General features: G+C 36.5%; 1 protein-coding gene across 1 annotated transcript; it reads right to left on the bottom strand.

The window, feature by feature from the left end:
* Nucleotides 1–4,255: 4,255 nt before the first annotated feature.
* On the bottom strand, nucleotides 4,256–17,082 carry si:dkey-32e6.6 (extracellular matrix protein 2). The gene is made up of 9 exons (XM_056732503.1): nucleotides 16,854–17,082; nucleotides 15,424–15,479; nucleotides 14,566–15,019; nucleotides 14,319–14,434; nucleotides 13,645–13,777; nucleotides 12,823–12,980; nucleotides 12,594–12,733; nucleotides 6,361–6,687; nucleotides 4,256–4,871 (listed from the first exon to the last, which is right to left on the bottom strand). The coding sequence occupies exons 1-9, from the start codon at nucleotides 17,038–17,040 to the stop codon at nucleotides 4,694–4,696; spliced, it is 1,749 nt and encodes a 582-aa protein (XP_056588481.1). The 5' UTR covers nucleotides 17,041–17,082; the 3' UTR covers nucleotides 4,256–4,693.
* Nucleotides 17,083–17,470: the final 388 nt, after the last annotated feature.

Below are 17,470 nucleotides of genomic sequence, written 5' to 3'. Positions count from 1 at the left end.
TTAATCAGAATGCTGGTGCATGTGCGTGCTTCATTTAAAGGGTTTCTCTACCCAAAAAGGAAATTTCTTTCATTATTTACTCACCCTCAGATTGTTACAAACTTGTATACATTTCTTTGTTCTGCTAAACACAAAGGAAGATATTTGGAAGTAGGCAGTAACCAAACAGCTCCCCCATATACTGCCATAGTAGGTAATGTAAATACTATGGGAATCAATAAGGGTTGAGATCTGTTTGTTTACAGACATTCTTCCAAATATCTTCCTTTGTGGTCAGCAGAACAAAGAAATGGATACAGGTTTGGAAGAATCTGAGACTTCATTTTCATTTTTGGGGAACTATCCCTTTAAGACTAGTCCTAGACTAAAATAAGTGTTAATACACTGTATCAAACTTGCACTGACATATCTTAAAATTATTAGTGCAATTGTCTGGTCTCAAAATGCCCACAAGTAATGTTTTTGTAAAAAAGTATGTTTATTAAAACTACCTAAATAACCAGAAGGAAAATAAGATGCAAAGTATCTGAAATTACCCGTTTCTTTTTCTGCTCAATGCCAGTCTTGCTTTCAATGGGCAGCATGTTTTTACATGTGAAAAAGCTTGACTCTGATTGAAGAAAGAACAGAGCTTGTCAGACGGCCAAAGAGGATATGAAGGATGAGATGGATCTCCTCTGGGTAAAGAAAAAAACATCCTCATAGCTCTAATTTTCAATCGAAGGAATCTGAGCCAGTCAGCATATGCCATCAGAATGGTGTGCCATCTCCATACAGACCATGTAGAAGGGTCTTCTGGAGTGAGAACAAGGATACCATGGCGCACAACATTGTCACACTGACGAAGAGATGTTCTGATGGACCTGAAAATAACACATCTTATTAAATTGTATTTAAATATGCTTCTCGAAGATAAAATAAGCGTATACTATGTTATCATGAAACCCAGATGAAACATGATGAGCAAGAACTTTTAGCTTCATGCTAAGACAGTAAGGCAGTGTTTCAAAATGACTGTACAATTATGGTGAATGAAGGTTACTCTGTGTGCAAAACAGAGAGCCAACAGCGCCATCCAGCTCAATGGTGCTTATGGAGGTAAAGTGTGATTACACGCTCAGCTAGGAGTAAAAAAAAAAATAGTTGCTTTCTTAATCTTTTGGTTACAATAGATATGCGAGTGGCAATGCATAATTTGTTCCAGCATCTATTTTTGTTCAGGGACAGCGGTTTTGTTGGCGTTTTGAAATACCATTATCATCTCTCTCTCTTGTTTTTAATCCACACTCAAGAGAGAGATGGAAAGAGCTTCTTCGGAAATAGTGATGCATCCATTTCTCTGAAAATGATGAGAGAGTTGATCACTGGTATGTTTTGCATAATCTGATGCAATTGTGCCTGTTTCACACTGACAGCTTAAATGAAGTGTTCATTCAATATTTAATAGTACCATCGATAATCAAATGTTTTCAGGAACGATCCTCTGAGAACAATTACAAACTTGTTTGTCATGAAATTGAATTCACAGGAGCGAGATCATTATTTATCTACATGGAACGTTGCCTAAATTGTAATTAACTGCTTACATATTTTGCCCTTCACAGCAAACAACGAATAAGAACTCAATTATTTTCACAATTTATTTGCTTCATAGCTCAGTGACAAAAAATATGCTTCATTTACTTCATCTATACACACTGCAAATACTGTAAGATGTTTTATTACCTACGAATGGTGTGAAACAGGCCTTAGGAGACAGATGCTGAAAATATAAAATTAATATTACAAAGAATTTTTTTTATGAGCTGTGTGGGCAATTGATTTATGAAGCAATGCATTGTTATTTGTGTTTTTGTTGTTAGTGGAGAGGAATGACGTTCTCCAAACAGGAGACATGTAGGATTACCAGAATCTTTCAAACCTCCCTCAGATGTCTGGAACTATGAGAGCCATTGCCAGGAAAATTGTAAAAATAGATCATAATCGAAGAGGAAAATATAAAAAAAATGGATTTACTGTATATCCTACAATAAAATGGGATTATGAGCATGTTTGGTCCAAATGAAGGAGGTTTTAAGCATGAAGTGTTTTGGTTTGATCATGTGCATGTTTTTCATTCGTGTTAAATGTCATGCCAGGACACAGGTAACTTCAGGGGCCTGTATGTGCTGGAGTGGAACAACCATACACTACAGTCTGTGTGCTTGACTCTGTATGAGTATTTTTTCTCTGTTGCCCCGTGCTCTAAGAAAAGTTGAACGCTAAAAGAACACATGCTTTGCACCTAAAATCATATTATTATTATCATACTGTAGGTGCAGACAAAAACAGTTAGATTGAAGAAGTATGAGATGTGTATCTAAAATCTCATATGTTGTTCATTTTTCAAACACAGACATTCCTGTATTTAATGTCCAGCTGTTTTCATGCTTACAGGATATGGATGGGGTCAATGTTTACAAGATGTGAGTATACATTGCAACTCTTAAAGCAAGCTATGGACAGTATACAGCAGAGACATAAACTTAAAAGGGATACTTCACAACACTCAACGTGGCAGCTGTGAGAAATCCAAGAATTTACTGTAACAAAGTTTTGACTTGTTCTTATTCAATAGTACACATAGGCTACATTTATGCAAAATCCTTTAAAATAACTACTGTACATACAGACACTGAACAAATTAAGTGACCATTTTAAAAATATTTTCAGTTTATCTGGATTTACTTGTTATATGTATGTGTCTAGGTAAAATTCTATTTTGTGAACAATATTCCTCCCAGATTTCAAATAAATCTATTTTTTCTATTTGCATTTATTTGCAGAAAATCAAATCTGAAGAAACACAAAAAATGATCTGTAGTTTTTCTGAATTCAAATACTGCAAACAAATCAAGTACATATTCAATTTTAAGCAATACAACAGTAATATTTGTATGTATTTAGGAAAAGTTCACATTTTTTATAAGAGTTTTCATGTGTCTTCTCATGCTGTCAGTCTTTCACATTGCTGTTGGATGACTTTACGTCACTCCCGAGGTTTGGACAATATTCAACAGAAACTGGATTAGAATGGCTACAATAAATCTAGAAATGATAATAAAATGACAATTTTGAATGATCTCTTGATTATTTTAGAGTGTGGTTCCAAATGAGATAACATGCAATCATTTCATGAGATTAAATGTATTTCTAGAGTTAAAAATCTTAACAAACCAACTGCAGTTTGATGGATATTAATTGAAATGCACAATAAAAACATGATTTTGGAACCAAACTCTTCTTTATACATATAATAATGTGTAGAATTTACATAGCATTGATGTTATAGGTAACTTAAAATGTTATATTAAATGTAAGGTTGCCAAACCGTTTTGAAGATTTTGGTCTGTCAAGAACACTGAAGCTCAAGCTACTGCCTAACTGGTAACAGCTGATGGGGGATGTTGTCACGGTGACCGGAGAGTGACTTGTTTTAAACATATCGTATTGCCTCTAAATTTCAAGGCAATGCCAAAGGTGTCATCCAGAGCTTGATGTCAATAATCTAGAAATGGGATTCAGGCAGGCTATAGATGTTCAAACGTATCCTTAGGCTCTGCACCTTAAGTTCCTGGATTCAAGAAATCATGGTATTTATGGAAGCTGAGTAGTCGTACCCAGAAGCAATGCCGCTGAATGTGCATTAAGAGGCCCCAAAGAAACCTGCAGGCGTCAATTATACCAGAACCCAGCAGACATCACAGCTCATAAGTTCTGTCTCATTACCTGCTCATTGAAAACATCACATCTGCTCTGAAGCTTCCAGCTGTTCACCTGAGCAGTCCTGCAGTGTTTTTTTGAGGTCATGGATCATAATGATCCAAAATCCCTCACAGAGAAAGCACATAAAAATGGTCCGAGACATGCTGTCTAACAGCACCCATAGTACAGTAGGATCTAAAAGCACATATGGCTCTAGTAATCTTATAGAAACCACAACGGTTGAAAATAAGAACAAAGACATTTATTATAGTCATTACTATACTTTTGTGACATTGACCGTGATAACAACAAAGATACATTTTCCAAATATGAGTAATTCTCTTAATTCAAGAAAATGAATTTCACCTTTTACACAGATTGTTATGCTGATAACTGCTCTGTTTTGTAATAAAAATAATATGATGATATAATAATATAATAATACCATTACATACATAATGGCTGCTATTGCATTCATTTATTTTATTGCATTTAAATGAAATCATAAATAAATACAAGCCAAGGATTTTAAAAATTAAAGTATTATAAATTAATCTGGTTTAATGTGACATATGAGAATAGTAAAGATACATGATATTATTGTAGATGCAAGTGTAATAGATATTGTGAAATAATGAAAAATCATGTGAGCTTCACTTACAAGAAACTATGAATTATAAAAAATTCTACTGATACTATTATTAACAATGAAAACAGTAGTCAGAGAATATGTCAATAAAATATCATTTGTAAACCTGCATAAAATACAAAGATTAAAGCTTTCCTAATGAATCCATGGAGTGTTGCTGAAGTTACCAAATACAAAGATAAAAGAAGATACTATTAGCAGATTATAAGATCTAATGGACATGGTGTTTACAGTATTCTAACAGGATATGAGTGGATGAAAGGAGCAGCCGACTAAAGGCTGAAATGACACTGCAGGAGTTTAATATAACACTATTGGGGTCTGGGGCTCAAGAAAGATCCTATTAGGGTCCTGGATGCATGAGATAGCAGTACGAGCTATTTTCTTTACATTAATGTAGTTGTACTCTAAATGGACATCCAACAGGTGAGACTCCTCTGTACCTTTAACCTTACATAGGGACCTCACTGGAACAGAGCTGAAAAGACAAAACAATATTAATGATTTACAGTGCTATAAGAGTTTCTCACACTTTGTATAAAATAGACTTCGGTGAAACCTTAACTTAACAACTATAATACTAGTGAGCTGTCTACCCATTTTAACATCATTGTAGGTGTGCTTCAGACGTCCTGACTGCATTAAATGTCTAGTATAATTATGATGCATTCTTAGACACCTAATTTTAAGTTTATTTAAATCATGCAACCCAAAATGCTTTGCGATGAACAAAGTAAAATTGTGAATAAGAGATATATTTCAGATCTACTCGTATCTTGTTAAATTAAATTAATATGTTTTTAGTTTAGTTACATTCTAATGTGCTCTCTTATGAATCGTGTTGCCTTTGTTGATCATTTCAAATTAGTTACTTGTAGGACTTTCTAATAAATAAGTACTAAAGTGGTCATATGGCACGAATACGTGTTTTTCTGTGTCTTTGGTGTGTTATAAGTTGCCTATGCATGCAATAGAGATGTAAAATTGCAAAAATTAAAGTGCTGAAACAAAAGATGCATTCTATCTAAAAGCGAATGCTCACCCAGACCTGCCTGAAACGCCTCATGTAACCACACCCCCACAAATCTACGTCAGTTTGTGGTATGATTTGACTAAGACCGCCCAAATGCATACGCAAGTAAGGTGGGCGTACCTCTCAACACGATTGCTTTGGAACCTGATGTTCCAATTATTGTAAGAAGTGTTACATTTCTATCACACACTTGCAGTATTCGACCAATCACTACGCACTGATTAACTGGCCAATCATAGCACACCTCACTTTTCAAGAATGAGCTTTGTATGAAATCTGTGCGTTTCAAAGAGACGGGGCAGAGAGTACAAACAAACTTGTTCGGTATGTGGAAAATACAGTGTTTTTGGACCTTAAATCCTATATAAACATGCATTACATCTAAAACAAACAAGTATCCATATTCTATAATAAACAAATAAACTTCAAGTAAATTGTATTAAGTATAATTATAAAGTTCAAGAATATTTTAAACCGACTGTATGTAGTTAGTATACTCATTTCAATATACTAGTAGTACACTTGTAAGTGCAATATTTTTAGTTTATAAAAGTGTACTTCTAAGTATACATTAAGTGTAACATTAGTAAGTACAACTGCACTGATTTGAAATGCATCTATACCACAAATTAATTTACAGGTATGTCAATAGTTTACTAGTTCAATACTTTCAGCACATTTTAGTTTACACCTTGAAGTGTTCTCTTAGTAACATATCAGTGAAAGCAGTACAAGTACTGACCAAAAAAAGCTTTTCAGTCAGTGTCATTTTAAGTAAATTCCTGACAAGTACATGAAAAGTCAACTCAAGTATCTTTAGTTTAAAAGAAGTATGCTTGAATATTTCTGAATGCTACATAGGATGCTGACTATGTACGCAGTATCGCAATAAGGCAACTTGTTGTGTTTCAGAACACAGTTTAAGTGTACAAACCTTATACGGTTGTGATCTAGATGCAGTAGCTGGAGTCTTCTGAAGTGACGTATGTTCCGTGGCACAATTTCAAACCTGTTGTTGTCCAAGTGCAGCTCTACCAGTGTTTGATAAACACCACGGAAAGCCTTCCCCAACACCCTCTGCTCCTCCAACACATTGTGGGATAGACGCAGAATCTCTAAGCCTGGACGGAGGTGACTCAGTGCGAGCGGCGGAATGGCGTGAATGTGGTTGTGCTGGAGAGAGAGTTGACGCAAGGCCCTGGGCAGGTGCGAGGGCACTACGGACATCTGGTTGTGGGACAAGTCAAGAACTTCAAGCTTCCTGAGAAAGCACACAATCGGGTGAGGTGTCAGAACACTTAATACTTTGTATTGGTACGTAATCTAGAATATATTTTTTTACAGTGATCATAGCAAGCAACAATGACCAAATGATAGAGAATAACCACACAAATACTAAATTCAGACTGTAGTTTAAAGGGATAGTTCACCCCAAAATGACTTTCTTACTTCTGCAAAAGACAAAAGAAGATATTTTGAAGAATGTTGGTAACCAAACAACACCGGCCCCCATTGACTTCCGCTGAGACATTCTGTGTTCCACAGAAGAAAGAGTCATGTATTTTTAAGAAAACTATCCCTTTAAAAGTTTATGCCTGTATATCTATAAATGATGTCAACAAATTGTTTGTGCCATACACGTTCAAATCATATTATACTGTACATAATGAGTTTCTTTAAAGTGCTGAGGGGCTTTTGCTCATAACATGTCCAAAAAACATGTTCTGCAGTGTTTACATTGAGACGGGGCCATATGGAAGGTCATAAAGCCAGCAAAACACAGCTGGAGCCAAAAATCACTGTCTACAAAAAAGATTGTCAAGTCCGAGAATGTGCGACACCAGGAAGCACAGGAGCACAAATGTGTTTCCAGTTACGTGGGGGCGGTGTGTGTACACGTGTTGTATGTACTGTATGTGACACATGCACAAAAGATCTGGTATAAGGTTCATGAGAAGTTTTTGGCTTTGGGAGAGGGCTCTGCTGGTTTAAGTTTACAATGTTGGAGTCAGGAACATAGTTCCTCAGACGAGAGTTAACACAGCTTTCTTAGACTCTTATTAAAAATCAATACTACAATGACCGCCATGTGTTTTTTTTTACCAACAAGATCTCTCACTGTCCATGAGCTGAGAGATGAGACATTTCGACAGAATATCAATCGGGAAGTTAAGGTGAAAGATAGCATTGAATTTCACAGAAAATTCTGTTCTTTCGACTTTAACTCCATATTCCACTTTTTAGTTGTAGTTTCACACGTCATCATTTTTGGTATCAGCTTAATCTTAATATTAGTAATATTTGGAATACTGTGGGGTTTCGGAAAATGTGTTTAAAACCATTTTTTTCTAATCACGGTTTACATTTTAAGTGTAAATGCTTATAAACAGTGAGAATTAATTTCTCTCTTTATGAGATTTTCTTCAACAGTTGGGTTGTTATTAAAGTTGAATAAATCCATAAATGTTTTATCATCCATGTGTGCCCTTCAAATGAACTAAACTACGTGGAAACAAATAGTTTACAGATCATAGCTTTCAGTCATGACGTGGATTTGTAGGCCAACCCAGAAGGTTCGTTTACTATGGGCTCCCTCTGGAGATTTCAATTGGGTTTTAAAATAGAGGCTTCCAATTAAGATGAAAATAAGGTCTGTGGTTAACTCCTGAAAGAGACATTTTGCTCTACACACAGTACTACATAAAAATTACAACCACAAGGATGCAAGTTTACAAGCTAAATAAATCAAACAACCCTTATAGTCCATATGTTGCTTATAGGTCCAGTGCGTATCTAATGACAGAAATGCAATATAATATACATAACTATGTCTTCAGAGGTGTATAAAGACCTTGCATGATGAAGCCTTATGTTTTATTTTATTATTTTATTTCTATGGAATTGGCCATGTTATTTCTACAGTAGCACTAAACGGACAAACTGCTTTTGAGAGCGTGTTTCATAATACCTTATCTCTTTCTGCAAAAAGCAAAAACGTGACAGCATCTTGGGTTTTGTGTCTGCCATCATAGTGCTTCAAAAGGGAGGGGTGGAGTGAGCCGTCAGTTGCAATTCACAACTTCACCATTAGATGCCACTAAACTCTCCACATTTCTCCTTTTAAGCACACAATGGATTCAAAATCCACTTTTGACTTTTGTAATTTACATTGCACAATGAAACAAAAATACAAATTATTATTATTTGTAGTTACTTTATATTTATCTTATTCATTTTTTATATTACACTTCTTTATTATATATTATTAAGCTGATCTAAAAGATAGCCTTAATGCCTTGAATAAGAGATATATAATAGTTTTTGACATTGGCCACTTTAAAAAAATAAATAATTCTCCACGAAGTCCCCCCTCCATCAACAAGCCAAATGAAATCAATGATAAAAGTGATCTTTGGGGAGCAGACTAGTAATGAGGAATGGATAATGCCCCTGCCACCACAAGTCCAATGGCACGCTGATGCCAGTGTTGCACAACCAGGCTTACGTAACATGGCACGCAGAACAGGAAGACCACTGTCACGACAAGGCGGATTTCATTGGATCTCATGTTATATCACGCATGCGGGAGACCTGTGCTCATGGGCTAAATTCAGCCCCTTCATTAAGGGCACCATGATTTGATCGAGCAAGATAAGGCAGTGAGATAACCATCTCCAGCTGTGATTCTGCAATTACTGTTCTTCTTGACACGACATTTTTCATAATTCTCATTATTTCATTATTTCAGATTCTCATATTTACCCAAGCATTGGCTCTCGGTTGTCTTCTCAGGAAGGGACACTTTACATAATTCATTATGAAATGAAATTGTGCAGTCGACTTCCTAGTGAAGTACAACTGCACCAAGCAGCGCATTCATGTTTTTATCTCCCTGCAAGACAACTTGGTGAAAAACAAGCAGAGCATGTCCTCTGGTTCACCCCCTCGCCTGTAAGTTTCTCGTAAGTTCAGTCCAGCAACACATCAACACCGTCCTTAGCATGCATCCATCTCCTCAGAGTCTCAGGTCATTGGCCTGCAGCGGAGCCCTATAACAGCACACCCTAGTTCTTGACCCCGACACTTCTCACACAAACACAAATGAACAAACATGCATTTGTGAACCTATATAAACACACAGCACTTCGTCAACCACACAAAGCACCAAAGAATTCATTTATTATATATCAGAAGTTTAGCGTCACTTATTCTTTATTAATATCTCAAGTGAATTTTTAACTATTTTATGGGGTGAGTAATATGATGAATCCGAATTATATAATCCGTACATTGTACTACGATTTGCTTTCGTCAAACTATGTTAGGTTAAGGGGTGGGGTTAGGGGAGTGGCTTGATTATTGCGTTTTCTAATAATCGTTTTTGTACAATTCGAATCACGCAAATTCATTTGAATTAGCCACCTCGCCAACAAAGTTAAGAATTTCCGTAAGATCACATAGATTTTTCTGCACTTTATTATGACAAAAAAACTCATCAAAACCATGCAATAAGACGAATGGAAATTATTCTGTGATAATAATAAGTTATCAAGATTTTTTTTGCTTTTTTGGTGTAATCACACTTCTTCTTGATTTTGTAAATGAAAAATATAATTTGGGATGTTTATTAAACAGTATTGAATAAATTCTTATTGGCTCTTATTAGTTTTATTCATATTTCATAAATTTGTTTTTATTTTTTGTTTTCCTGTTAATTTACTTTTTTTAGCAATTATGTTGTGTGGTTTCATCATTGCATGATTTACTTGTTTATTTTTTATAATTTATTGCTGAGGCAACATTTTTCATTTTAAACTTTGGGGTGGGGGGGCTTTTCCACTTTTGGATAGGACAGTTGAGACAGACAGGAAGCGATGGGGTGGAGAGGGGGCAGGAGGATCAGGATAGGACCACGAGCCAGGATCGAACTCGGGTTGCATGTACGCAATGTGCTACATGGAGCACAATTTCCAACATTTGTAATTTTATTAAGGTTATTTTTTTCCAATAATACTTAGGCCGATGTTTTATTTTATCCAATTATTCTATTGATATTTACTTCAATGAACAGAAATATTTCAATAGCATTAGTAAACTATAATTACCTTGGATCTCTTCCCTGCTTTTTTGTTCATTATTCAGTCGAGTCATCCATTTCAAAATCTTTTTTTTTCATATAAAAAATGTGACATTATTCTAATGAAAGACATTAATATGTTGGAACAATAAACATTTTGTTTGCAAAAGTAATCTGAAACAACAAAAAGCCCAACTCCAGAAGACCCTAAACTTTTGAATGGTGCTGTAGTTTATACACTACAGTATATTGATATATAACGGCAGTACCTCAACTGTTTGGTCTGCAAGAGTTAAAGAGTGAAAGTATATGAAATGCTTGGAGCCCAAAGGAGGTGTTGATGGAGCTGGGGTTGAAATTGTTACTTAGACTGGATCCGGGATGTCATTTGGGCTGACAGGCACTCATAAAGGCTGAAGGAATGAAAGCAGACAGTAAAAGTCCTGCCTTAACTCGGGGAGGTTCACAGATTTATGCTGAGATAATAGCATGGTGCTGAAGCGTGTTTGGGTAGATCACAAGATCACACACGTGAACAGCTTTACAGTAACCATTAACAGCGCGATTCGGTGACAATGTAACACCAGTCTTGGACATAAAGAGCCTGTAAAGTTGAGTTGGTGGCTGATCAAAGCTCACTTTCACACACTACAGTTAATTACAGGTTAATGTAAAAAGAAAACTGAGAACAACCGTGGTGACAGTCCAGTTAGCGGATGTTGAAGGTAATAAAGTGAGGGATTTTAAATGACAATGTTACAAGGAGACTGAAAATTCACAAGGATAAATAGCCGATCAAGAACCAAGACATCTGAGCTTATGCTCAACAACAAATCATACATTAGAAAATCTCTATACTTTCTGTGATCCTTCATGAAATTAAGCTTTCGTTCCCAAACAGCCGGGATGTGGTTAGAGTGTTTTCAATCTTGTTTTTCTAAACTCACGTCATCACTCAATGTGTTTGAGAGGGCAGAGAGAGTGATGAGCGAGATCTCTGTCGCTTCTGCCTCCTGTAAAATACTCTCTTGAGAATGAGTAATGGGAGGCCTTGGAAAAGCACATCTCCTCCGGTAGTATCGAAAATGTGAGGCAGATGCAGGCTGACAGCTGGGACAGAATAAATGATCTTAGTCCTCCAACTGATTTTGATGATGGAGAATGCTCACAGTGCATTTAATGAGGTCAGATTGCGCTCAGCGTAGCTTGTGCACCACTTAGTGGCGAGTTAGAGGAATGCATTACAATTTAGAAATAGATGAGATAATAATAATAATGCGGAGGGGATGTATAACAATTTATTTGTTATACAACATTTGGCATGGTCAAGAAAAAAGAATGAATGTTTTATTTCATATTATATAAATGGGAAGGGACGGGTGCCTTACTTCAAATAGAAATACTTTTATGTGGTTTTGACTTATATGAATCAATTATTATTCAGCATTATCTTATTTTATATTGATGATTTACGCATGATTAACACCAAAATGTTCTGATACGGAAAGTAGAGAATAATTCATGGTTTAAGTCTCTAGGAACGTGTTACTGTGTAAAGGGACTTCCTATCATCCTGTACTAAAAACATCTTCTGTTAGCACACACTCTACCCTTGAGGAGTTTGTGTATGCGTGATTTTATTGTTTCAAGAGTGGAAAATCACGAGACAGACGTTACGTCATGTTTAATTCGTTTTATAGAAAATCCCTTTCATCTTTGATAATCCTTATGTCTTTTCTCATGACTCAAGTAGTGTTTGAGAGCTTTGTGTTCTTTTTTATCTATTGATAACCAATCATGTGAACTTGTTTTTACCCAATCAATGATGTAGTTAGTTGACTGTTAGCTTAAATACTTCTGCATTTTGGATGCAGAACTCCTTGAGAGTACTTCTGCTAGCAAAACTACAATCTATATAGCTTCAGTAAATTCTGTTCAATGTATTTCAATCCTGACTTCTTGTCTTCATTCATTCATAACTGGTCTGCGGGCCTTTTACTGTAAATCGCCTACAACTGTTTTTGTTAAAGCAGGTCGTATATTTTAATTTGCATGAATGGAGAATAATATGTGCAAGCAGTAAGACTCACGGCAGGTTGATCCAGGCCTTGGGGTAGATATTGTTCTCTCTCAGATGATTGTGACTGAGATCAAGCACCCTTAAATTGACACATTTATGTAAAAGCCTATCCTGCACCTCCACAATCTGATTTTCCCGCATCCACAATTCCTGCAAATACACCAAGAATAAAATACATACAAATACAACAAACAGAAACACCTGCTTCAGAGAGACATCTTGTGAATTGAAGAACTGACCTCTAAAGATGGGGGCAATCCTGCTGGGATGGAACTGAATAGGTTTTTATCCAATCGGAGGAACTTTAGTGCCTTAAGAGGTCTGAAAGCCCAGGGTGCAACGCTGCCCTCATGGAGGATGTTTCCTGTCAGCTCTAAGACTTGTAGGTTGGTCAAGCCTATGAATAAAAAAGGTATTAATTCCTTGACAGAATGTTTTACTAACTAAAAACATTTTAAAACAAAAGTGATTAGCGTATCCCTTCAAGAAATATGATTAATGTGATATAAACTTGGGATGAAAACACCAGTCACTCAGGCCCTAATGGGTGATGCTATGTTAAAAATCGAAAGAATTTATGTTTCAATGGTTAATATGGTCCTCATCTTTGACGTATACTGACACCTAGTGAATGCTGGCAGATGTGGGAAATGTATTATTGCAAAAAATCTACTTTTATGTTCCAGTGGTTAATATGGTCCTCATCTTGGACGTATACTGACACCTAGTGGCATGGGTGCCGATGTAGGAAATTTGCTATTCTTAGACAGCTATTATTTATTTATTTCTCAGCAAAAGTGGGGTCACCCAGGTTAAATAAATAATCTTCAGTTTATTATGCAATGAATATTCAAGCCAACATGAGTCCATGTAAAAATACTGTTATTACACTACCGATTTGACTGGCGTCTTCATCTCACGTACAAATAAAAATGACAGCTTGAAAGTGCCCCTTGAAAATGTTCTTATTATAATCTAAACCCACACTGAACTAAACTGCAGAGCGAGGCATAAATAAACTCAGTTCATCATGTCTGTGCAGCTGACACAACAGAACAAACCTTTGAAGCTGTGTGAGGCCAGCTGGTTTACTTTATTGTTGTGTATCTTTAGCTCCACCAGAGAAGACGGCAAGTGTGGAACTGTTGTAAGTCCATTGCCATCCAAGTTCAGACGTCTCAGATTTGTCAGATTCTGGTAAGAATAAAAAAACTATGAGTCTGTTTTTGGGCACATGTGTTTGAATGGTGTACCAGTCTAATAAAGTGATGTTTCCACTCTGCCTACCACCTAATGAATAGCCTCAGTCTGGAAAGGTAAAAACATGCCCTCATTCACTGCTGTCCATCTAAACTCCTTAAATGTAGCTCTATACTGGGCCCTGTAAAACTTTTCTCTTCATGATAATTTCACAAAACTACAGAACAGTGGCACTTTGAAGACGTTTCCATTGGTCAAAGTGTGGTTCTTTATTTTTTGGAGCAGTGTTTGATTTGGGAGGTGCATGTGGTCACTTCTCAAGGCTTAAGAGAGGTTTATTTAAGGGGAATCTGGACTTATCTTGGCTAGACTTAACAGTTACGAGTTACAGCACTTATAATTTCAATCTTTTTTTAAATTGTGTATGTTGACATAAAAAACAACGATTTTAGGGTGGAGGCCTATACATACTGTTTAAAGATTGTAAAAGTATATAATTGGTGTAATTAAAGGGAAAACCAAGAAATGGCAGTACCATGAACAGACTCGGGCCAAAAGACGAGTCTTCCAGTATATTCATACTTAGGTCGAGCTCTTCGACATTTGGAAGTCCGTCAAAACCACCGGGAGGAATTTCTGTTAAGTTATTCCCTATTGAACAGAACATGAGTTAGATGTTTAACAATTACAAGCTGTTCTACAACAAGCAATCCTTGACTCTTGTATGAAAGGTTTTTTAATTGTAGTGACTGAGTGATGTATATAATTATGTTGGTTCTTACCAGACACTTCAAGTATGGTGACTTCCAGGTTTGTTATGATGGGCAGGTGAGACAAGCCAATGAGCTTGCAGGACAGTCGTGTTCCTTCCAGTAGGCAACCGTCTGGTGACACGTCTGTGGAATTATTGATCAGGGTGCTGTTTGTTGCCTCATTTTCTTCTTCTTCCTTTTCTGCTTCTTCTTCTCCTTCCTCTTTTTCCGCTTCCTCTCCTCCTTCCTCCTCTTCTTCCTCCTCCTCCTCTTCTTCCTCCTCCTCTTCTTCGTCATCATCATCCTCTTCTTCCTCCTCCTCTTTAGCTTTCTTCACTTTTTGCTCTTCATCTCGGTCCAACAGGTGTTTTTTCTCAGCCGTAAGGTCCCTCAAGATTGCATTGAGTTTTCCTGATGTTCCTGCCCATCTCTCAAACACAGCATTGAGCTCCACCCACACAGCCTCGATTCTCCCCATAGTTGACTGAAGGTAGAGCAATCCACACACGGAGGACGCCAGGAACATCAAACCCATTAGTGACACAGGAATGACCATAAACAAACTAATCCAACTAAATATAGTGGGCAAATAGTACAGACAGAAATAAAGGAGGTGGAAAATGAGAGGCTAAACATTAGGACAAGGAATAAAGTTAGACTTATAATTTGCATTTATCGTATGGTTGTGCCATTTCAGACTGCCAAAGTACACATAGCCTCCCTCGGACAACACCAGTGGCTTGTGTAGGAAATAGATGTAACTATAGGGTGCAAGTATGTCAAAGTTTTCGATATTTACTTTTCCAATTTGTTATTTGATGGAAAATAAATGATTCCAGTTATAAAGCTGGGCTGGTGCTGTAATGTACACCGAAAAACATCCCTCACCTGTGTATTATCTGTGGCCCTCAAGTGCCTTTTTCTTTGTGTTTCGTTTGTTCCACCTGAAAGTACAGTCATGATTTAACACAATAACACCAAAATTGCTAAACAGAATCTGAAGACTGATCTGTGTAAACATGCAACAACACTGAAGACAGAAACAGCTACACATATGACAGTATGTAAAAGGAGCTGTAAATATGAACCAACAAGTATTTGGACACTGTGCCACATTTCAGATTGTGTGTATGGTATTACATTAGATTACAAAAGGTAAAAACAAGTGACTTTATTTTAAAGATTTTGAGAAAAATAGACTTCAGTCAAGCAAACTATCTATCATATGATATTTGAAATTACATTATAAAAATACATATCGCTGCTGTCCTTCTGAAACTTTATATCTCCATATTGTTGTAATTTTTTGCCATAATTCATTATTATTAGTCCCCATTTGTATGTCACTGGATTTTGCAAATATTTAGTCAATAAAATGTAGAAAAAAGTGCATAATCTTCGACAACACCATGTGTAATCATTTTAAAAGTAGTGTATTTTCAATTTCCTGAAAAACAGCTAATTTGGACATCCAAGGTTTCAGAATGACAACGACAATATTTTGTTAAATATACAAACTGCAATTGAAAAAGAAACTGTTGGAAAACCTGTCAATTCAAATTCATTAAAATAACCTTAAAGTGCATTTCACCCAAAAATATAAATTCTGCTTTCCCTCTTGTCATTTCAAACCTGTATGACTTTCTTTCTCCTGTAAATCACAAAAAGAGATATTTTGAAGAAAGTTGGTAATCGCACAGCACTGGCACCCAATCCCCTATTATTGTATGACACAAAATCAATGCAAGTGAATGGGTGCGCTTAACAACATCATTTAAAATATGAATGTAATTTTTATTAATATTAATATATTTTGCTTTCTGCAGAAGAAAGAAAGTCACACAGGTTTGAAATGACCAGAGGGTGATAAAATGATAACAGAATTTTCATGTTTACATTTACATATTTGGCAGACGCTTTTATCCAAAGCAACTTACATTGCATTAACCTTTACATTTTTACTTAGGTATCTGCAATCCCCTGGGATCAAACCCACAACCTTGCGTTGTTAACGTAATGCTCTTACCACTGAGCTACAGGAAAGTTTTTAGGTGAACTATCCCTTCAAAAGCAATTGAAATAAGAAATGATTCTAAACAAAGGTTGAGAGCACCCTTTGTGAAGAGATACATCTTTTTGTAATTTTGTTGCGTAATAAAATTTCTATTTTTTAAGGGTGTCTAACATCTTTTGGGACGACAATATTTTTCTTTAAAAGCACTTTGTAAAGCGCCATAAAGACAGAAATAGCTTTGCATCTGACATTCCCAGAAATATTTTTCTATACTACTTTGAATTATAATTGTTGCTGTACTCACTTAATTCTGGACTTGAATCCACCATTTGTTGCTGCACGGAGGAAACATCGGCCTCAGGCGAGAAACCAATGAGTGAATCTGAGTCCATAACTTCATTTCCCTCTGCCGTCTTTCCCAGTTCATTCAATGCTTCTGCTTTTACACTTAAACTTCCCAAGCAGACACAAAGCACCACGAGAGTCCGCATGGTTCTGAACTTATCCCTTCTTACTGTTCACTTGCAGTGCACCTGAAGGCTCACCTCTAGCTCTCTTAAATTCCCTCATGGAAGTAGGAGGAGGAAAAAAACAGGGAGGAGATTGCAGATTTGGGGTTAGATGTGTACGAGAACCTTCTTTGCCAGGATTCAAGTTCATTCCAAAAATATCAATCCCTTCTTATAGTCAATGGTTGTGCCAACAGACACTTGAGTTTGGAGAGAGAGAGGCAGAGGAAAGTGATGCCCTGTGTCAGTCACATCATGTTTGTCAGTGTTCACACCTTGTAACCCTTGAGATTGACAAATGAGGGAGCTATCCAAACAGGAGAGGAGGAAGCGAGCAGTCCGACTGACCCGTACACAACTCTCTCTGGCTCCAAGTCTCGTCCGCAACATATTTCTGGCTGGAAAACTGCCA

Source organism: Triplophysa dalaica, chromosome 20, assembly GCF_015846415.1.
Source record: "Triplophysa dalaica isolate WHDGS20190420 chromosome 20, ASM1584641v1, whole genome shotgun sequence".
NCBI classification, from domain to species: Eukaryota; Metazoa; Chordata; class Actinopteri; order Cypriniformes; family Nemacheilidae; genus Triplophysa; species Triplophysa dalaica.
The sequence above is the reverse complement of the archived record's forward strand: the minus strand, read 5'-3'. Positions and strand labels throughout refer to the sequence as shown.